The sequence below is a fragment of the Diabrotica virgifera genome, chromosome 10 (genome assembly GCF_917563875.1).
Source record: "Diabrotica virgifera virgifera chromosome 10, PGI_DIABVI_V3a".
Lineage (NCBI taxonomy): Eukaryota > Metazoa > Arthropoda > Insecta > Coleoptera > Chrysomelidae > Diabrotica > Diabrotica virgifera.
Genome location: NC_065452.1, coordinates 25,200,670 through 25,224,613, shown reverse-complemented (window position 1 = coordinate 25,224,613; position 23,944 = coordinate 25,200,670). Strand labels below are relative to the sequence as shown.

The window sequence follows — 23,944 nt, the reverse complement described above, 5'->3', positions numbered from 1 at the left end:
ATAACCTTTTTGTAAAATCTTATAGTTTTTGAGTTATTTATGAAAAATCGGTTAAAAACATGCATTTTTCTCACAAAAATTAAAATCTTTGATCATTAATAACTCAAAAAGTTTTGATTTATTTTAATAACTTTATGTAACAAATTTTGCTTAGAATTTGCCCTTCTATCGACTTCTGGGGATATTTTTAATAAAATATTTTTTACTACCGAGAAGGGGTGGCATCCATCCTCAGGGTAAAAGCGCAAGTTGACACAATGTCACCTTTGTTCCTTGAGATATCCTCTAACCACTCACCAATTTTCATGCAAATCGATGGAGGTTCAACGAAATCGGAAGTAATAGCTCATATCCACCTTCAGTATGACTGCTGACTGCACTAACTCTCTTTAAATATTAAGATATGCCAAATGCTTTCCGAATGCATTCATGCATGAATGATGTATCTTGGTCGTCTTTATTTTGTACCGGATTGTCAGCTTCTTTAATAATTTCTTCATTGCTTAATTTTGGCAAATCTCTTAATAACACGAAAACGTTGATAAATAAGTCGATAAGATTCCAGACGTCTATTCAGGTTTCTTATCAGAGTCAGAGTGTCGATTATAATATAGAATGTATGGATTTTCATCTCATGATCTCATCACTAGCTGAAAAGTTTAATTCATCATCGGCCCCCTCGTCAAATTGAATTTTTCTTTTTCTCTTTCTTATTTCTTTATATGTTTTATTTGGGCACAATTTTTTGGCATCCTTGCGGTAAAGTAATTTGAAAAAGCTTCATCCTCTTTAATGACAGAACCCAGATCCATAATTTTATATACAAATATTTTTTGTACAGTATTTGTGCCGCCCTAGGCAACTGCCTATATTGCCTAATGGATAAAACAGCCCTGCTTTGCTCTCCAGCATAACGAAAAAACGTCTGTTTTTGCAGTAAGGAATATACGACCTTACCCACATGGTGGCCATTGAGAGTGTGGTATAATTTGCGGAGCAATGTTTTGTGCTTTACTGTGTCATAGGCTGCTGTCGAATCTACGAAGGCAGCCCCTGTTATAAGTTTTTCTTCAAAGCCCCCTTCAATGTGTTCTGTTAGTGCGAGGACTTGACCCATACAAGATTTGCGTCTGAATCCTTCTTGTGGGATGAGGTGCTTGTCGACATTTCTTTTATTCTGGCGAGGATTAGTCTCTATATTCTTATTCTTTATTCTATACGAGAATAGTTTGAAAAAGTGGCACAACAGCGAAATACATAGGTATGTAGCTACTGGGATTTTCTGGGTCCTTTCATGGTTTTAACAACGCTATTACTTTAGACTTTCTCTATGATTTTGGAATTTTTCAGACCAAGATAACACTACATAATATGCATCAATTAAATTAGCGAAAGTCACATTCTACAGAAATAAAGGCAAATAATATAATTATGATAATTTTCGATTCGGTTAAATTTTAAATTAATTTATTTACGTATAACAATGTATGAAAATTTTAAACGGCTTCTATCCCCACAAAGACATACACAAGTTCACTTTGCATCAAGATATGTACAAGACAACTACGATCGATTATAGAGTATATTATAATAAAACAACAATCAGAATGGAAAATCCAAGACACAAGGGTATACAGAGCAGGGCCGTAACTACGATGTTGGGGGCCCCGGGGCAAATGTGATCTGGGGGCCCCCTACCGGGAGGTCTGGGGACTTTACCCTCACGCAAGGGGGGGGATCCGGAAAAATGTTTGATATTTAACCCCTTGAAAGCGCATTTTCCCTCCTATGTGAACACCACACTCTCTTCTTTCTTTTTTTTTCAGCATGTCCTGCAATAACTATAAAATTAGCAGCTCTAATGATTACAGCTTCATCTGTATCTGACATTGCGAACGGATTATCAACGAATGCGTTCGTTCACTACAATGTAAATGGTCTTACTTTGTACCGAACGAATAACCAAGCGGACACCTACGAATTCGTTCCTTCGTTCGTGTTCACTTTGATTTAAAAGCAAAAAGCACCTTGAGGTGCCTAAGCTACTGCAGTGTGAGCCAAGCACACTCAGTGAAGCTAGTCAGTGTATTGGTGGGACTGATCCTAATGTGCTGATTTTATCTTATGTATACCTTTCTTTTCAATATGTGGTTCCTTTCACGTACCAAGATGTGGTCTGGGGTAAATTGATTAAGACAAAGTAGCTGGGACCTGGAGTCCTATTCTGGTTGCATTTTAGTTTTTATTTCGCCAAAATAACTAATTTCCTCAGTCACAATTTATATGTTTACGAAAGGTCTCGGGGCCCCAGCTTAGCCCGAGCCCCCGTCTTCCAATGGCATTTTAGGTTTTATTACGCGGAAATAACTAATTTCTTAAGTAATAATTTAAATTTTTATGTTAAGGTCTCGGGGGCCCTGTTCTGTTCCAATTGCATTTTAGTCTAAAAGACTAATTTCCCCAGTGAAAAATTAAAACTATGTTGCGGTCTTTTTAAAATTGTGGCATTTGAAAATATTTCGTTGGGATCGGCTTTTGAAATACATATTTTTATTTTCCTCGTTAAAATCTATGCACGGGGTCCCCCTTAGTCGGGGGCCCCGGGGCACTGCCCCGGTTTATATTTTACAGGAGCTGATTTATTTACTATACAAGCTGATGAATATTTTAAAAATGTTTTTTTTTTAGTTTAAAAGACCTAGAAACAGCATTTTTTTAAAAAAGAAATGTCCCATTTTCAAAATGAACAGGTATTAAAAGGAAAAAATAGTCATTATAATGTGAGTATTGTTTATTACACACATTAAACTGATAAATACAAGCTTATGCACATTTTAAGAATGTTTTTAAATTTTAAAAGACCTAGAAACCGCAATTTTTGAAAAAGAGATGACTCGTTTTCAAAATGAGCAGACCATGTTGTAGAATGGGTATCTCTAGGAGATGACCCCTTTTCAAAACTCTTTGCGGGGTATGCTGTGCTTACTGTAATAATATTGAAAGTTGACTCCTTTTCATATGGATGAGACGTATCTATGTGAAATACAAATTCGACACAAAGTTAAAATGTCAAAAACGTGGAGATGACCCCTTTTTATAATGACCGATTCAATTCTAATGTATATTATTAATAAAAATAATTTGTTACAGGTGCTCATATAAATCCTGCAGTGTCCTTGGCAATGGGTGTAATAAAGAGAATATCATTTCTAAGAACATTACTCTTTATTGTAGCTCAATGTGGGGGAGGAATTGCTGGAGCAGCTTTTTTGTATGGGTAAGTTTTTTTAAACAAATATATGGCTTTCTTTAACTTTTGAAGCTATGATCGAGTATGTAGATTAGGAACAAGTAAGGAAATTATTTTTGTCCACTCTTTTTGCTCATTTTCTTTACTATCAACATACATTTTTAAACTATATATTTAAAAATAATGAGTCAACTCACAAAATGTCTAGACATCTAAGAAGATAGCAAAATGATTTTCTTCTAAAAAAAATTATCTCTTGCTATAATCTGATATTTAGAATATGACCCGTCAAATTTGAGACCATGCTTTATCAAAAATTTCTTCGTAATGAAGACTAAAAAGAATTCAAGAAAATATTACAGTTCTTGTTGACTGCGGTTTAGTATTTGAATTTTATATATTTATGAATCAAATTTTATCTTTATGTGTATATTTGTGTGAAAAGGGATTGGCAGAGAGTGAGGTCCAAAATTTGCCACAAAAAGCCAGATTTTATATTCTCCAATATAATTTTTGATTATAATGTAATGTTTATTTTAATTAATTTGTAACATTTATTTAGTTAACATTACAGATTATTTATTAGACTAGGGGCCGTTCAAGTATTACGTAATGCAGCTTGGGGGGCGGGGGATCACATTACGGTGCGTTACATAGGGGGGAGGGGGGTTAAAAATCTTCAAAAATCGCGTTACGTAATACTTAAACGCCCCTCTACTCTGTACAATTTAATTTCCCTTATTGGTAACAGTGTCCAACAAACGGTAGTCCACACAGAACCTCGTAGTTTCGTCTTTCTTCGTGACCAGGACTACCGGGGAGACCCATGGGCTGGTAGAAGGTTCTATCATCTCGTCTTTCTTCATTTCCCGAACAATCCTTTCGTCTTCCTCTCTCTTCACCTGTGGTAATCGTCGAGCTGTTTTACTAATTAGCTTAGTATTCCCAGTAACGATTTTATCTTCGACAACGGTAGTTCTTCTTATCTTTCCTCCTTTCGGTACGAAGGTGTTACGATCGTCGAACAAATTCCCTTAATTTTCTTTTTTTCGACTGATTTAGAGACTGGCCAAGATCTGTGAATCTGGTCGAATTGGCAGTTGGAATAATAGGAGGTTGTAGTCTGACGGATTATGGACTTAGTACACAGCAGAGGCGTAGCTACCGCCGTATCAGCCGTATCAATTATACGGGGCCCCCGACATTCAAGGGCTCCAGCGCGGCATGTCGAAACAAAGTTCCATAAAAATTGAACAAAGTATTGTTTGGATATCAACATTTTGGTGTAGTGGATTCTTTATCTATACCTATATAAATTATATTTTATTAGCTATTCTCTGTCCCATAAGAACAGAGCTTTTTTGTTTTCAAGCTACCTCTTATCGTCAATTCCGTTGGCTGTGTGTGAGTTATTGTATAATGTAGGTAGAATGCCAAATCGTAATTTTTGTAATCGCTTTATCTTTGAATATTGAAACAGTATGTATTGTTTGGGTATATTTTCGTATAATCTGTTCTTTATCTATAAATGTATTTATGTATATCTACACTCCTCCAAGAAATTAACGAACCACCTTAAAAATTGGTCATTTTTAATGTCTCATATTTCCTAAACCTGTTTTCCGATTTAAGTGATTTTTTTAATATCTTATAGCCGTATTCTTAAACAATATCGTCGTAATACTATTGTTGCTTGACAGGTAAATTGTCATTGTGTACCGGCTGTAAACCAATCAAACTGTAATTTTTTTCTCAAAGTTCGCATCACCCTATGGAATATTATAGCATTTATAAAATACTGAAATTAAAACCCAACTATAGCGTCATGTTTTCTTAACATTCTCTTTTTCGATTAATTCGCTTATGTTATAAAAAAGTTAGGTAGGTATCTAATACTTTAACTAGCCTTATTTTTCATCAATGCAGAGTGTTTTTAAATAAGTAAATTTAATGAAAAATTTGTCTTGGTAAAAGGTGATGCTGTCGTTACAGAGCGAAAACGTTTTGTTTTAATATTTGTAGCTCTTTTAGGGTCTTTTTAAATAAATGTACCTTTTACCAAGATAATTTTTTCATCAAATTTACTGGTAATTAATGGTATATGGCCAGCTACAGGAATTTCTTCCTTGTGGATGTTTTTATATAAGTATGGCAAATTTTAGGGGTTAATTCTGCATGAAGAAATAATGACAGTTTGATTTATAAACGTATGTTCGAAAAAGGGGGTGTTGAGATTCTTCTTACAAACTGACGATTTATTTATTACTCTAAAACCGGTGGATATATGCAAATGAAATTTGGTGGGGTTTAACAGGTAGTTATTGTGCATTTTTTAACATAAAATTAAGAATTTTATGTTCACCATTGGCGCACGTAAGGGTCATATTACCCGTATACGCGCCAATGGTGAATATTAAATTCCTAATTGTATATCAAAAATACGCAATAACTACCTCTTAAACTCACCAATTTTACTTGCATATTTTAACCGGATTTAGTGCAATAAATAAATCGTCAAATTGTAAGAAAAATTTTAACACCCCCTATCTCGGAGACGAAGCATTTGCAGACATACGTTTATAAAGCAAACGCAAACTGTCATTATTTTTTTATGCAGAATTACCGCTTAGAGTTTGCCATACTTATTTAAAAACACCCTGTATTGAAGAAGAACACGGCTAGTTGTTAAAGTACCTAACTTTTTTATTATCCAACATAAGAATGAATGAATCAAAAGCGAATGAACAAAAAAAAACAGAATGTTAATAAAACCAGGGTTTTTATTTATAAATACTAACATATTCCACAGGGTAACGCGAACTTTGGGAGAAAAGATCACAGTTTGATTGGTACACCCGGTATACAATGACAATTGTATACCTGCCTAGCAACAATATTATTACAGCGATATTTTTAAAGAATATATTATAAGATTTTTTAAAGATAACACAATTAAAAATCACTGAAATCAAACAACAGGTTTAGGAAATTCGAGACATTAAAAATGACCCATTTTTAAGGTGGTACGTTAATTTCTTGGATAAGTGTATTTTATTTTATCTTTATCTTTTATTATGTACTAATACTGACGATTTATGTAATTTCAGTAAGCTGTTATTGGTTTTTGTTTTTTTTTTACTTTTTGTAAGCTTGGTCCATAAAATTGTAAAGGTTTCAATGACAATAAAACATATTTCTATTCTATTTTATGCAAGCGTTTTTGCTTGTTTTATCGTGGGGGAAAGGGGCCCCGCGACAAACTTTGATATGGGGCCCCCGTGGGGCTAGCTACGCCACTGGTACACAGGTTCCTAGTTTTGCTTCTTTCTTCATGGTCATTGGGTAATAATTGGCATTAAAAATCTTACAGTAATTTGAATAGCTTGTGCGAGATGGTATTAGACTAAGAGCCGCTATAGGTGAAATTTCTTAATCATTTTAGGCACGACGGGACCCTATAATTTAAATAGTAGAACCTAAAAGAAAACGTTTGAGCACTGTGCCGTCACTTTTCAGTGGCACATTCGTCTACAGTGGCGCATCAAACTTTCCACTTATGGACGGGATACATAAATTAAAAAATACCCTCCCTCATTACCAGAATTTAATTTTTTTCATTTTTTTTTAAATTCTATGTGATTAAGACATAAGATTCATCGTAATTTTAACCCACCACCCCCTTCTCGCTGCCCCCACCATCAAAAACTTTATTTTTCGATTTTATTTTTTTTTGGTGGGATGCAATCAATTTTAGAATTTCAAAAAATTCACAGACATAGTTAAGGCTTTTATAAAACACGTCTATTTTTTATAGACCTGTAGGTTGAGTGTACATAACCTCAAAAAAAATTTTTTTTTTTTGGAAAAAAGTATATATACTTAACTTTTTTTTGGGGATAGCTGCAGATCTAATTTTTTCTTAGTCTTGTGTATTTTATCAAACACTATATTTCTAATTTTTTTTCAGATCTTTCTGTAACGCTGGTCACCTTCAAAAATCCAAAAAACTGTTTTTTAAGGGGGTTTTGGGGGGTTTGAACGTGTTTTTCTGATTTTTAAATATTCTAAAGGACTCAGTTACTTCAAGTTACATATAACCTATAAAAACAAAATTGATTTGATATATTATTAAGTCTATAAAATAGGGAAATCCCCCAAAACCCTCCAAAAAACAGTTTTTCGGATTTTTGAAGGTGGGGAACCAATCTGAAAAAAATTAAAAATATAGTGTTTGATAGAACACATAAGATTAAGAAAAAATTAGACCTGCAGCTATTCCTCAAAAAAAGTTATACGCTTTTTTGAAAAAAAAACATTCTTTTAATTTTTTGAGGTTATGTACACTCTACCTATGGGTCTATAAAAAATAGGCATGTTTTATAAAAGCCTCAGCTATGCGTGTGAATTTTTTGAAATTATAAAATTAATTGCATCCCAAGAAAAAAAAATAAAAACGAAAAATGAAGTTTTTGATGGTGGGGGCAGGGGGAAGGGGGTGGTGGGTTAAAATTACGCTGAATCCTATGTGTTAATCACATAGAACTTAAAAAAATAAAAAAAATTTAATTCTGTTAGTAAGGGAGGGTAACTTTTAATTTATTTATCCCGTCCATAAGTGGAAAGTTTGATGCGCCACTGTCGACGCATGTGCCACTGAAAAGTGACGGCACAGTGTTCAAACGTTTTCTTTTAGGTTCTATTATTTAAGTTATAGGGTCCCATCGTGCCTAAAATGATTAAGAAATTTCACCTATAGCGGCTCTTAGTCTATATCTCCCTGTCTTGCTCCTCGGTTTATTTTAATAGGCTCTGTTTGTTTCATTAACTTAATAGTTGTTGTTGCCTTGTACAGTACAGTGAGCACGTAAAGGTTGGAATAAATTCATTTTCTCGAGAATGGACGATTTTGAAAAAAATCCCGAAACAGGTCAATTTTTATTTTTAAATTGCGACTTTTTGACATATGTGCCATACTAGTGACGTCACCCATCTGGGCGTGATGACGTCATCTATAATTTTTTTTAAATGAGAATAGGGGTCGTGTGATAGCTTATTTGAAAGGTAATTTAATTCTCTATTCAGTAATATAAACATTAACATAATTATTTATACAGCGTGTCCAAAAAAATTATTTAAATTAAATTTATTGACATAAAAAAAAGAATGTGTGTAATTTATTTATCTCAAAATACATTTTACTGCTATCAGAGAACAGGAAATAAAGTTTATTTAACAAATAAATATCGTTTTAGCATTTTAGCCGCCCACTCACCTTCCTCTTTTTGAACATTTAATTTTTTTACATTTGAACATTTGATTTAAGGGAAAAGCAATGATTATTTTTCAAATAAACATTTTTTCTGTGCTCTAAGAACCTTAAAATGTATTTTGGACTAAATAAAAATTACATGCATTCTTCTTTTTATGTCAATAAAATTAATTTAAAAATTTTTTTTAGACACCCTGTGTAAATAGTTATGTAAATGTTTATATTACTGAATAGAGAATTAAATTACCATTCAAATGAACTATCACACGACCCCTATTCCTATTTAAAAAAATCATCGATGACGTCATCACGCCCAGATGGGTGACGTCACTAGTATGACATATATGCCAAAAAGTCGTAATTTAAAAATAAAAATTGACCTGTTTCGGGATTTTTTTCCCAAATCGTCCATTCTCGAGAAAATGAATTTATTCCAACCTTTACGTGCTCACTGTATACACACAACTAAACTTAAATGGGATCACCATGTATTTCAAAGTAATATTTATTTCTTTTGAAAAAACTTGTTATTGTTGCGAAAAATAAAGGTTTTTATTGAAAAACACAAATCTATAAGACAATCAGATAGTACAGCTCGGTACGGTATAGGTTTTTTGCTTGAGTTGCAAATTGAACGAAAATAAATAAACTAACTTTTGCGTCCAAAAACGAAAATATGCGTGATATGGGGTTATAGAACTTACAACGGGGAAAGATTATTGGTCTTGTAGAGCAAATAATGTTCTTAGAGGGACATAGCTGTAGAGCTAGGCGTCACACGGGGCATTCTGTCCAAAACCTATGCTAGGTAACAGGAACTAGAAAAGCTCAAAAATAAAGCAAGGGAAAATCGCCAAAAAGTAAAAACGGACCGCCAGATCGTTTAATTGTCCACTCAGCTGGAAGACACCCAACCATTTCTCACCTGCAGCTCCAAAGGCAGCTTTTGGAAGCTACAGGTGTAACTCTTTTAGTTGAAACGATAAGAAGAAAAGTTCGTGCCAAGAAGTATACAGCAGGCTGCAGGAGACAGTTACGGGTTCCCGAGTTATCCAGGCAGCACAAGATTGATCGCTTAAATTGGTGTCTTCAGCACCAAAACTGGAACATTGGGAAATTGAGAAAATGTGCGATTTTCAGAAAAAGTCAGGATTTGTGTAAAATCAGATGACCCACGAAATCGTGTACTTAGAGGTCGAGGAAGACAAGCAAGAACGAAAACTGTCAGATCTGTTCACAAATATACAAGAGGAACTGCTCACAGGTATGTTGATAACCTGTAGTTAGGCTGTGGAGAGGTGCAACAAGAGAAAATTTAATTTTCTTGCATTATAATGGACCTCCACATACCATTAGCATTAGAGTGACGACTAGAGACATCATTAAAGCAGAAAGTATCCCTTGTTTGGAGTGGCCTGCTTGCTCACCCGAACTTAACCCTATAGAGAATTTGTGGGATATGCTTAAAAGAAAAATTAGAGCTCGCCAGAAGCTTTTTTAAAAACGACTAATTTCAATTTGTTTGTTAAATACTTTATTGTTTTATTTAATAGTTATGTATTAATTTGTTATTAAATTGCTTTAAAATAAATATTGTTTGACTTCGTGTGTTCGTTTCTTTAAATTCGCACGAAATAATAAGAAATATTAGGTGATTCCATATAAGTTTGGGTGTGTGTATATTTGTAATTAAGTCGATATAATATAGTCCAGAGAAATAAGGTTTTTGTCGGGGCACTTGAGCAGCCAGGTTGCAAATGGATCTTTTGGGTACTATATACCTAATACATTATAAATACAAAAATGCCCGTCACAGTTCGGACGAGAAACTTAGTTATTAACAAATAACGGTCAAAAATGGCAGTTTTTTCGTTTAAATCGCTACAGGTCAAAATAGGGTAATTAAATATCTTATTTATAATATTCTTCTTTTTGTAGATGAGCTAAGGTTTAAAATGGCACTTTTTGAATTTTGGTCCGATTCTTTTTTGTTTCGGAAAGTGCAAAATAAGACTAAAATTTCAAAAATAAAAAATGTGCTATAACTTTTGCGAAAATGGCCTTAAGACTTTTCTATTGCACAAAAAGTTGAGTCAAACATTCCATATAATGCACAAAAAATTTTAAGACGATTCGTCAATTAGTTTAAATTTTATTCAATTTGTTTATCGCAAAGAGCTTTTTTTTCGCAATGTTATTGTTCTGAAAATAATAATGACATAGCAATTCTATGGAAACCACACGCAAGAATAATAGTTGTACAGTAGAACCCCGCAAATCCGAACCCCGCAAATCCGAACTTTCGGCAAATCCGAACCAACGGAAAGTGAAAAAAAATTTTAAAAATTCAAAATAAAAATTTAAAAACATGTTTATTATGTGAGAAAATAATTACGTAAGATAGCTACAGTGTTAAACACTGGAACACTAATATGTAAGTGAATAAAAGCGTCGAGTTAGACTAAACACAATCAATAAAGGAATGTGCATAATACACATTTTCCATGGTATACTATGAACGAAAACATTGAAAAAGATAAGAAACATGAGAAACATAGTGTAATCAATATCCAGATTACAAATTAAATGAATCATTTACATGGTCGAATTTCCATGTCCCCTGACGAAACAAAACTACTGGCGTTAGCGATTTAATATTTCAGTGATCTAAATATTTTTCAGCTTTAGAATATTGGGGGCATAAACGTGCGGATAGGGTTTCATAAAGGGATCGGTGGCAGTCCAAATCTTTTAAAAATCATCTTCGTTAGCTTCTTAGGCTAACTTTCGGATAATCCGAACAGGCTGTCCCCCCAATTAGTTCGGATTTGCGGGGTTCTACTGTATTTTTAAAGTATTGAAAAAAATCATTAAAAAATCGTTTTTATCACTCCGAAAAAAGTTTAGTAAAATACAGTAATTTTTGGCTTCTAAACAATTTGAATAACTTTGTTAATATTGACTATAGAGTATAAATCTACTTTAGGATTTCAAAAGCTGGTATTTTTATACGAATTTTCAGAAAAAAACTTTTTGCCTAGGTTAATTAGGTTTAAAGTTAACCACTTTTATTATTTAATTCGCAGTTACTTCTATATACATCAAATTCTCCTATAACAGTGTTAGTTACCATACTACTCCGAAACGGCTTGGCGGATTTTTATGAAATTTTACACGTATATCATATAGGACGGAGAAGAGGTTTTAACCTATTTTTTGTACCCATAAGTTATAAGGGGGGCTGCCCCCCTGACATTTTTTTTAATTTTTTTTAGATAAAATTATTTACCTTAATTTTATATGATGTAGAATTAAAAAATACATTCAACACTTAATTTTCACTCTTTTATCACCAACCCCTATTTGTTAATAGCCATCTATATATTTACATCTATAAAATTCTCCTGTCACAGTGTTAGTTTTCATACTCCTCCGAGACCGCTTTACCGATTTTTATGAAATTATATATGTATATTCGGTAGGTCTTAGAATCGGTCGTAATCTATTTTTCGTATCCCTGAGTGATAAGGGGAGTTCCCCCTAACATTTTGTAATGTTAGGTGGGGATGTGTGTACATAACGTACTCTATAAGACTACGAGTACATACAAATTAAAAAATTATAATCAAAATCCATCAACAAGCTCCGGCGATATTAATCTCAGCATATGTTTGCAGAATCAATTTCATTTTTTGAGTGCACGGATTTTATTAATTCCCCTCCACCGACCAAGAATTAATTCCGTTCGGAGCCAATTTTAAAACTTTATTAACCACTCTGTTGAGGTTCAAAGTTTACTCAAACTTTTACACATAAACTATGTATCTTCAACTTCAAAATAGCTCAAGTTAGGTTGCTTAATTATTATAAACAAAGTAGCCGTCAATTAAATAAAAAAACTTTGTCCGTAATTAACCTAGGCGAAAAGTTTTTCTTTGAGAATTCGTATAAAAATACCAGTTTTTCAAATTACAGTGTAGTTTTAGCCTACAGTCAATATTAACAAAGTTATTCAAATCGTTTATAAGCCAAAAATGACTATTTTAGTAATATATTTTCTGAGTGATAAAAATGACTTTTTAATGATTTTTTTAAATGCTTTGAAAATATGACTATTGTTCTTTCATATTGTTTTCACAGAATTGCTATATCATTATTATTTTCTGAACAATAACATTGCCATCATTCCCATTTCAGAGGCCAACGAGTAAAGTACTCCTCGCTTATCGTCTCTGCTAATAGTGTTTCATATAAAAACTAGTTAGTTAATGTGCTGTGTTTACCAACAAAAATACTGGTAAGGCGATTTTTAATTAACAGCAAATATCGACAACCAAAAAATTAGGCCAGTTCTTACTGGCCATACATATTTAATATTTTGGCATCCAGAATATTAAAATTAAATTATGGCATCAACATCATCTCAAACATCATCACAAACATCATCACAAACAGTACAACCCAGCTTCGCTACAGTAACAAAAATCACACCAAAAAAACCTACAACAGCAATATCATGTCCCAGTAGAAGTTTCGCCATCGTTATGAACGCTCTTCCTGACGTCGTGCTATTTGATTACATCAAGGCAATCGGCGAAATTGTTACCCCTAAAGAAATAACCTTTGCTTCACGAATTTCTAACCAGCGTATATGCATATATCTTTCTTCCTTATCCATAGTGGATAATCTTCTGCAAAATTATCAGACCATTACTGTTAGAAATCAAACAGTATCTATTCGCAGACTTATTACACCTGCAAAGAGGCTACTACTGTCCAACGTGAGCCCTTCGATCCCGAATTCACTCATAGAGCAAGCACTTAAAGACGAACTTCGATTACAACTTGCTTCTCCTATCTCTTTTATCCGATGCGGCTCACCTGAGGACGAATACGCCCACATTTTCAGTTTTCGACGCTCTATCTATATTATAACGGATAAAGAAAACTTTGAATTAAATACCTCAATTTTAATATCGCATGAAAATACCAATAATAGAATCTTTATCACTTCGGATAAACTTGAATGTTTTTTATGTAAACAAGCTGGACACACTGCAGACTCCTGTCCTAACCCTCAAGAAATATCTACCAATCTTTCTCTAAATACAACTTCTAGCCTAATCCCATTTGAACCTCCTTCTAATATGTCTCCTCCTTCCTCCTCCTCAAAAGAAGAAATCAATAAAACTAATAACGACTTATTCTACCTACACAAGTCTCGAATCACCCACTTTATCGGTTACTAATAACCCCCCAGACTTAAACCCTATAAATGATCAATCTACCACAGCCTTTGCAACTCCTAAAACAGCTCCTAAAAAGAAATTAAAAACTGATGACAAAGAACTTGGTAAAATTACTCCCTCTGCTCAATCAACTATTGAACAATTAATTAGTGCTAATCCAGAGAGATTTTCGTTGACAGCATTACAGCTTATTGCCTTCCTGGAAAATTCCTTTGGTAGCAGTGATCCTCTCAAAGAAGCTCATAACTTTACCACCAACATTAAGTCTCTTTTAGAAGACCTTACGCAAATATATCAAACTGTATCTGATAGATCGCTTAAAAATCGAATTACAAGATTATCAAAAAAGCTAAAGATCACATTAAATCCCGTAGACGCTGACGAAGTTCCAAGCCTTTCATCCAATAATTCATGTACCTCCAACACCAATGATACCGATCTTTTCTAAAAATAAAAAATATCTTTTCACTATTTTACAATGGAATTGCGACGGATATTATCCGCGCCTTGAACACATACAATATCTTACATCAATTTACCATCCAGATTTTATTTGTCTACAAGAGACTAATTTTACTACAAATAATATCCCTCACCCTAAATCCTTTGAAGGATACCACTTCATTAGGACGAACTGCATCAGAGCTAGTGGAGGTGCATCAATTTTTGCTTCCAGTGAAATCTACTCAACAATGCTTCCTTTAACAACGAATCTTGAGGCAATCGCCATAACTACATTTTGCTCTAATAAGCTTACTATCTGCTCCATATATATTCCCCCAAACCATCCTTTAAAAGAGGAAGAGCTCCTAGACCTTATATTCCAGCTACCACAGCCGTTTATACTCACAGGAGACTTTAACGCACATAACAGTATGTGGGGTTCTAAATCTACATTTGGTCGTGGAAAAATAGTTGAAAATATCCTTAACTGCACAAACTCATGTCTTCTTAACACAGGATCTAATACTCACTTTAACATTTCCTCTGGATCATTCTCTGCTATTGACCTTAGTATTAGTGACCCTAAATCAGCACCTTTTCTATCCTGGCAAACAGCCTATGATCTCTTTGACAGCAATCATTATCCTATAATAATTTCCAACAACTGTAGTAGAGCTGCATCTTCCAAAAGTTATTGGCGCTTAAACAAAGCTAACTGGTCAGAATATTCAAAATCTGTTGATACTCTCTTGCTCGCAAATGAACATCCGTTAACCAATGATGTTGACTACTTATTAAAGTCAATATCAGAGACAAGTCTCACGGCTGCTAAGATTCACATCGGCAAAACAGCATTCTCTTCAAATCATAAGGCAGTTCCTTGGTGGAACTCTTCTTGTGAAGAGGCAATTCGTCTATCCAAAAAAGCTCTAAACAAGTACCAAGAAAACAGAAGCCTTGAAAATTTAATAAATTACAAAAAATTTAAAGCCAAAGCCAAACACATAGTAAAAAAAAGCAAAAAATCATCCTGACAGGATTATGTATCTTCCATTAATGAAAATTCCAATCCTAGCCAAATTTGGAAAAAAATACGACAAATTCAAGGTCACAAAACTAATAATAAAATTACTCGTTTAATTTCAAATGGTATAGAGATCACTTCACATGAACTTATTCCTAACATTTTTGCTAAACATTTCGAAGATAAATTCAGAAACAAAACTAATCATATTAATATGTCTCTTCGTGAAATAAATCCACACAGAAATAACCTGATATCTTCTGAACATAGCAGACCCCTTAATTCTCCTTTCACTATCCATGAGCTTATATCTGCTTTAGCTAATAGCAGAAACCCTGCAGCTTGGCCCGATGATATTCCTTATGCATTTCTAAAGCACTTGTCTAATTATGCTCTTAAAAAACTCCTGACTTTATATAATCTAATCTGGAGCTCACATAAATTTCCATCCCAATGGAGCAAGTCTATTGTAATACCTATACTGAAGCCAAATCAGCCAACTAGTTTTCCACAATCATACAGACCTATCTCCCTTATATGCACTATGTGCAAAATAATGGAAAAAATGATCAACAAACGACTGCTATGGTATTTTGAAAATACAAGATCATTCCACAGGAACAATCTGGCTACCAAAGACAGCGCTCCACAAGAGATAACCTTGCACTACTTCAAACCCATATATCTAACGCGATTAATAGTAAACAAGATCTGATAGCTACAATCTTCGACATAGAAGGCGCATTTGACACCATCTCAAGAAACGCAATTCTTGACAAACTTTTTCAATGTAACCTCACTGGCAACATATACGCTTTTATAAAAACTTTCAACATCTAGAACATTCAGGGTTTCTGCCAATAACTTCCTTTCTTCTCCACATATCCAATATGACGGAGTTCCTCAAGGTTCAGTTTTAAGCACATCTTTATTCATTCTTGCGATTAGCCAGTTATGTCACAATATCCCTCCACCTATCAAATGCTCATTATATGCCGATGACCTAATAATGTACTGCCAGGGTAAATCCAACTAGTAAAATTCGGCAATCAGCAGTAAATGATCTACAAATCAAAGTTGCTTCCCTAGGACTTACTCTCTCCCATTTTAAGTCCAAAGTTATTAAATTTAGTAGAAGAATAAATTCTTTTAACCCTGAAATCACCGTCAATAACTTTAAATTACCGGTCGTTGACAATTGCAAAATATTAGGGCTGATATTTGATTCAAGATTAACCTGGAAACAACACATTCAGGAAACTAAAGGAGCGTGCCTTAAAAGGTTAAATATAATTAAAACACTATCACATTATCATTGGGGTGCGGATGAAACTACGTTACTAAAAGTTTACAGATCACTAATCCGCTCCAAGCTTGACTATGGATGTTTTATCTATATGTCTGCATCTAAGTCAAACCTAAATTCACTAAATACAGTGCACACAACGGCTATCCGCTTATGTCTCGGAGCATTTCGTTCCAGTCCGGCAGAAAGTCTTTACTGTGAAGCTAATGAGCCTCCCCTATGGCTTAGACGGGAATACCTGCTTTCCTCCTATGCTGCTGCATTTTCTTCCAATCCCTCCAATCCAGTGTATCCTTTAATTATACATTCTTTTCCTCATCTTCTACAGCCGTTATTAAAAGATATAAATTTGTCTGAGACCAGAACTCTACCATTCTCCAATAATCCCTATTGGACCAACCTACTACCTCAGCATGATTTGTCCCTCACCAAATTTAACAAGGAAGATGTCAGTGTTAACACATTAAGAAATCTCTTCCTAGAACTCATAAACAAAAGTAAATATAACATAGTTCTTTACACTGACGCGTCAAAATCTGAAAGTGGAGCTGGATATTCTGTAACTACTCTTCAACAGCCTATCGAACACTGTAAAATTTCTCCTTGGTGTAGTATTCACACTGGCGAACTGCTAGCTATCTTGGGTGCTTTCAAACATGCTCAAAAATACCCAAACACACACATAGCCATATGTACTGATTCACTTTCATCTATACACTCCATCAATACTATAACCACCAACCATCCTCTTGTCCAAGATATTCATGACATTTATCAGCTTCTTATAAATCAAAATATTAGTGGTAACGAAAAAGCCGATTGCCTTGCCAAAAAAGCTGCATCATCGATGGATACCATACTTAATGTTGCAATGATCTAAAGGCCAGACTGAAGAAGCACACTCTATCCACTTGGCAAACTCACTGGAATAAAATTACTTCAGTGCTGCATGAAATTAATCCCTCAGTGAACTTATTTACCTGCCCTAGTTTATCTCGGAAAAACATGGCAATCGTACGAAGACTGCGTATAGGACATACCCGTCTAACACATGGCTATTTGATGACATCATCTCCACTACCAAAATGTCAACACTGCAATACTACTCTCCGGTTCAGACATATACTTAGTGACTGTCCTTTTTATGCCAAAGAACGCCAACAGCTTGGTATTAGTCCTAACTTCAAAGATGTCCTCAACAGCACAGACCAAATCAACAAGGTTATCAAATTCCTCGAGAAGAATCAACTGTTAAACAAAATATAATTATTGTTAACTGATCTTTCTTTACTTATGTTATAATGTTAACTATATATTTATAATTTGTAATTCATAATATTACCATGTAAACTGCAACTCGTGCTAATGACCATAGATGTCACATGCACGTTAATTTAAAAAAAAAAATAACATTGCGAAAAAAAGCTATTTGCGATAAACAAATTGAATAAAATTTAAACTAATTGACGGATTGTCTTAAAATTTTTTGTGCATTGTGCGGACTGTTTGACTCAACTTTTCATGCAATATGAAAGTCCAAAATTCATTTTCGCAAAAGTTATAGCAAATTTTTTATTTTCGAAATTTTAGTTTTATTTTGCAATATCCGAAGCAACAAGTGATCGGACCAAAATTCAAAAAGCGCTATTTTAAACCTTGGCTCATGTACTAAAAAAAATATTATAAATAAAACCTTTAATTACCCTATTTTTACCTGTAGCGATTTAAACGAACAAACTCATTTTTGACCCTTATTTGTTAATAACTAAATTTCTCGTCCAAACTGTGACGGGCATTTTTGTATTTATAATGTATTAGGTATATAGTACCCAAAAAACCCATTTGCAACCTGGCTGCTCAAGTGTCCCGAATATGGTATATTTTTGCCTTATTTCCCTGGTGTATTATGTTTAAAAAACAGCAATTTTTGAGTATAAACAGTAAGATGTAATAATGATCCTATCCGTTTTATTTTTAAATGTAATCACATTCACACATATACTGACTACTAGGTATAATATAGTCAGTCATAAGCAAATACATATTCCAGATTTCAAGTTCTGTAAAATCTTTTACGTCTGCAAAATTGCATTAAAGGGAACATCAATGTGCCATGTCCGTACATAATTCAACAAAAGATTTTTTCTACCTGTATTTTGAGACTACCTGAGAGTTTTGAATGTGGAGGAAGAAGAAAATATATAATAAACAGCTGCCCAGCTGCCGTTCTACACAAGGTCGTGCTTCATATGTTGAATTAACGGGGTCAGGAACCCAGCAATCAGTTCATAAACAATATATTGATTACATATTATACTATCAAACACCGGTAATTGTACTGAGATGTTGGTGTTGATATTTGAATCTTTATCTTATAATAGATATAAAACGACCAGGTGATAAAAATGATACAAAACATGTAAATGGTAATAAAACGATGCATTTCAACAAGGGGTCAAAAATATTACTCACAATCATATAATATACAGGGTGTAACAAAAATACAGGTCATATATTAAATCACCTATTCTGGGACCAAAAATAGTTCGAATGAACTTAACTTACCTTGCACATAAAAAAGTTACAGCCCTTTGAAGTTACAAAATGAAAATCGATTTTTTCGAATATATCGAAAAGTATTAGAGATTTTTTATTGAAAATGGACATGTGGCATTTTTTGGCAGGAATATCTTAAAAAAAATTATAGTGAAATTTGTGCACCCCATAAAAATTTTATGGGGGTTTTGTTCCCTTAACCCCCCCCCCCCAAAATTTTGTGTACGTTCCAATTAAATTATTATTGTGATACCATTAGTTAAATTCAATATTTTTAAAACTTTTTTGGCTCTTAGTATTTTTTCGACAAGGCAGTTTTTATCGAGTTGCGGCTTCTTTTCTAATATGTTTACATAAAGATTTTATGGGGGTTTTGTTCCTTTAAACCCCCCAAATGGTTGTGTACGTTACAATTAAACTATAACTGCGATACCATTAGTTAAACACAGTGCTTTTAAAACTTTTTTGCTTCTTTGTATTTTTTCGAGAATGCACCTTTTATCGAGATGTGGCTTCTTTTTTTATATGGTTCAAAATAATAACATACCTAAAAATGTAAATCATAAATAAATTTTCTTATTATGATCAAGTTTCCATAATCGTACTTAGCCATTTACAAATATGTGGTGGATTTGACAAATATGCAAAATATCTCGATAAAAACTGACTTTTCGAAAAAGTACTAAGAGGTAAAAAAATTTTTTTTTGAAGTTATACTTCTTTACCGGCGATAGAGGGTGAATTTTTTATATGGTAAAACCTAGCGACCGGGCGCATGCGCATTATAACTTTGTTCTGATTGGATGTTCAAATGACATGTCAAAAATTATTCAATATGGCGGCTGTGGCACAGCTGTAGTTAGATTATTTATGGTTGTTGCGTTTTAAAATTTGTGTGAAAAGAAACAACAAACAAAAGTTAGTTAATAGTTATACTGCCTTTTTAAATAGTTTTCATATACCTATATTTTTGGACTTTTGGACTATTTTGGACAAGGAAAACTCATTCTAATTTGGTAAGTAGTTTTTATTATAATCATATTGTAATTATACATTTGGATTAGGTTGAAATACATACATTTATTTTCTGAAGAATGCGGATTTTAGAGAGAAATCCCAAATTAGGTTCGATTTTTATTTTTAAATTATGATTTTTTGGCGTAGATTTATTTATCTAGTAGGTATGTAATGCTTTGATTTACATACTTAATTTGATTACCAACAAAAGTTCTACCAATCTTCATCTAATATATTGTTTTCTTACTGTTTTTTTATATTTTTATATTTTCTTCCACAAAATTTAAACTACATAATTTAATTTTCAAAACAACTGTCAAACAGTAAAACGTTCAATTACCGTATTTTTCCACATGATAAATAATGTGGGATTGGACGAGTGAGTCTTCGCTTCGATTACGAATCGAAGTGCCACGAAATTCACGGGTTCAATTCCCGATGCAGGTTTTATTTTTTATTTTTTTATGCATGTTATGATTGTAAGTATATTTGTTATATAATTTTTTTTTCAGAAAATGCGTATTTAAAATTTTTGCCAACAATTATTATCGTTCAGAAATCATTTTTTCTTTGTGGCATTTTTCAATGTGTTTGTGTGCGTTTTATTCTTTTTTCTTTTATTTTTTTAAATTTGTGGTATTGTCTTAAAAGGCACATAATATGTAGTAGAAGTATAACTTCTTACGTGCGTACAAAGTACACACACATTCTTGTTTAAAACATTGTGTTTAACTAATGGTATTACAATAATAATTAAATTGGAACGTAGGTACACAAAATTTGGGGGGGGGGGGGTTGAAAGGAACAAAACCCCCATAAAATTTTTATGGGGTGTCTAAATTTCACTATAATTTTTTTAAAGATACTACTACCATATGCCACATGTACATCTTAAAAAAAATCTCCAATAGTTTTCGATATATTGGAAAAAATCGATTTTAATTTTGTAACTTCAAAGGGCTGTAACTTTTTTTATGTGCACATTTGTACTAAGGTAAGTTAGGTTAAATCGAACTATTTTTGGTCCCAGAATATGTGATTAAATTTATGGCCTGTATTTTTGTTACACCCTGTATATGCTATTATTTTCAAAAAACCTTGTTGCCACATAGTGGTGTAGCGCGACAATATGTACCTTATAGTACAATACGATGGCTTAGTGTGAAAACCTCGTATCTCATTAAATTACAATTTTACAGGAGAGGCAAAAAACTGATTTTCTGTATAATATAACCTAAAAAGAAAAATTACCGTTACGTATTTTTAATTCGAGCACATTGAGACAAATATCTGATATTGGCCAGAGCTAAAAGTGTTAAATGTTGCTATTAAATTGGAAATACAAATATTAACTATGAAAAACACGTAAATATCCTTGCAGTATATAGAGCCTTTGCCCAAGTAACTATGATAACCTCGTATATCTTGATATACGTAGAGTGATATAGTGGTATATCAAGATATCAGATATTTGGGAGTGCCCCTTGTAACATTCAACATGTCTTGGTTTGTTTATTTCTAGTGTATCTTTACTGTGATTATAGTATAATCGTTGATTGATATATTGGATCTATAATATTTCAATCGACGGTATAATAGTTTCATATTCTTGTTTCTTTTCTTGCAGTTGGTTAGTGTGATAGAAATGATCACCAAGTGTGACCAGGTGATAGAAACTATACCTACAAACACGTAAAGGGTAAAAAACGATGCATTTCAACATGGGGTCATATAAACATTCACATAATATATATTATATATGCTATAAAACATAAAAAAACGCGAAAAATAATAAAGTACATGCATAAGCACTAAACATAAAAATAATAAATCAACAATTTGTTGAGTATTTTACTAAAAAGATTATTGCATTGCTATGTGGTTTCAGTAACCTAAGTAACAAGCGATTTTGCTGTAAAAGTATTTTTTTAATGCAAAGGTTTCAATAGTGATACATACACCTGTTTATTCTACTATCGTTTGATAACAGTGGCGGAGCTACGGAGGGAGGGAAATAAGGGAAATTTCCCCCCTCCAACAAGGTCAAAAATTAAAGAAAAAAATTGTTGAAACATAAAAATATATTAGCCAGCATGAGACAAATTCAATCCAATAAACCCGCTAGTTCAGAAAATTGAGGGAACTTATTGATAGAAGGTATTAGGTATTTAAGTGCTACATATATGTAGTTTGGGTTTGGGTTTATCTACACCCACAGTGCGGTGGAATAAGTGTTGCCCCCCCCTGTTAACTTGTTTATTTTAAGAATATAAGCAAAACGCTCGGACAGGTCGATTTTTAAACTAACCATAGTATATTATAGCATCAACGTTTCGAACTTTACGCAATCCCTCTTCAGGTGACAGGCATAACTTTGATTTTTTTAAATGGTAAAGTACATCATGTGACACCTCATTTAACAGCTTTTAAAATACTGATTTCAAAAATGTATAATACTTTAATCCTTTTTGAGATCGCAGGCCCAAAATTTCGGTCGAACTCTTTTTAAACGCATTTATTTTTTTCGAATTCTGAGAAAACTAATAAGTATTTTTGAAAAATTTAAACGCAGAATGAAAGATTAGATTATTACCGAGGGCTGACAGTCCCTTAGAATAAAAAAAAGTTTCTTTTGAATGATATATTTGAAATTAAAAATCACACTAAATTTTCTCTTTTTTCCACCACTGTGACTTATTAAAATAGACATTATAGGAGTTCTCAGGGACTTTGGACCATCGAGAATACTGTAATATTTTATTCTGCGTTTAAATTTTTCAAAAATATTTATTGGTTTTTTCAGGATTCGAAAAAAATGATTGCTTTAGAAAGAATTCGACCGAAATTTTTCGCCTACGCTCTCAAACAGGATTAAAGTATTATACATTTTTGAACTCTGTATTTTAAGAGCTTTTAAATGAGGCGTCACATGATGTACTTTCCCATTTAAAAAAATCAAAGTTATGGCTGTCACCTGAAGAGGGTTCGCGTAAAGTTCGAAACGTTGATGCTATAATATACTATGGTTAAATGTTAAGAAAACCTGAGGCTATAGTTGTGATCCACAGTGTGATCCAAACTTTGAGAAAAAACACAGTTTTATTGGAAGTTGGTACACCCGGTATACAATGATAATTTACCTATCTAGCAACATTATTATTACAGCGATATTGTTAAAGAATAAGGCTATAACATATTACAAAAATCACTTAAATCGGACATGCTTATGAAATTCGAGACATCAAAAATTACCCATTTTTAAGGTGGTGGTGCGTTAATTTCTTGGAGGTACATATAAACGCATCAAATATAAAAATGTACCTGACTTGTCTTTCCCAAGAATATTTATTGTTGTTTCCCTCCTTAGTTCGGTTTGATGAGATACACAAACTCACGCAAAAATCTCCAAAACGAAACCTCACAATACTTTACTTCCGTCCGAATCGTTCAACAACCTGAACTAAACTATTCTATTCATACAATTTGTAATTATTGTTTGAACTTAGTTTATTTTTGTTGTGCTAATTTTAACTTTTTAGTTATTTTAAACTATCCGAGGTGAATAAATTATCGATAGTGAGAAGCCAAAACGGTTTTTGTTGTGAGCTAATTGAACTTTTTCCAAAATAAACTGCTCGTCAAAAGTTAGGGATATAGAAAATTCTGCTGATTTTCATAGTTGATTTTTTCGCGAACAGACGGATTCCGCTATTTTTTTTATTTTAGCCTTTTTTTTTAGTATTGACACAGTTGTGCAAAGGTTTACTCAAACTTATTTTTTGTACTATACCGGGTGGAAGAAAAAAATATGTTGTTCTTGTGTTAAGTT

The 23,944-nt window shown here is 33.1% G+C and overlaps 2 protein-coding genes across 2 annotated transcripts in view; one reads left to right on the top strand and one right to left on the bottom strand.

Moving 5' to 3' along the window:
• Positions 1–23,568, bottom strand: part of LOC114339791 (neuroglian) — a 128,912-nt gene extending 105,344 nt beyond the window's left edge. The window contains exon 1 of the mRNA XM_050663395.1: positions 23,437–23,568. The gene's annotated coding sequence lies outside the window, so the exon portion shown is untranslated. The remainder of the gene's footprint in view (positions 1–23,436) is intronic.
• The window catches only part of LOC126893337 (neurogenic protein big brain), a 175,836-nt gene that overhangs the window by 2,794 nt on the left and 149,098 nt on the right, over positions 1–23,944 (top strand). Inside the window, exon 2 of the mRNA XM_050663397.1 lies at positions 3,151–3,277. Coding sequence (XP_050519354.1) covers positions 3,151–3,277 — 127 coding nt within the window. The remainder of the gene's footprint in view (positions 1–3,150; positions 3,278–23,944) is intronic.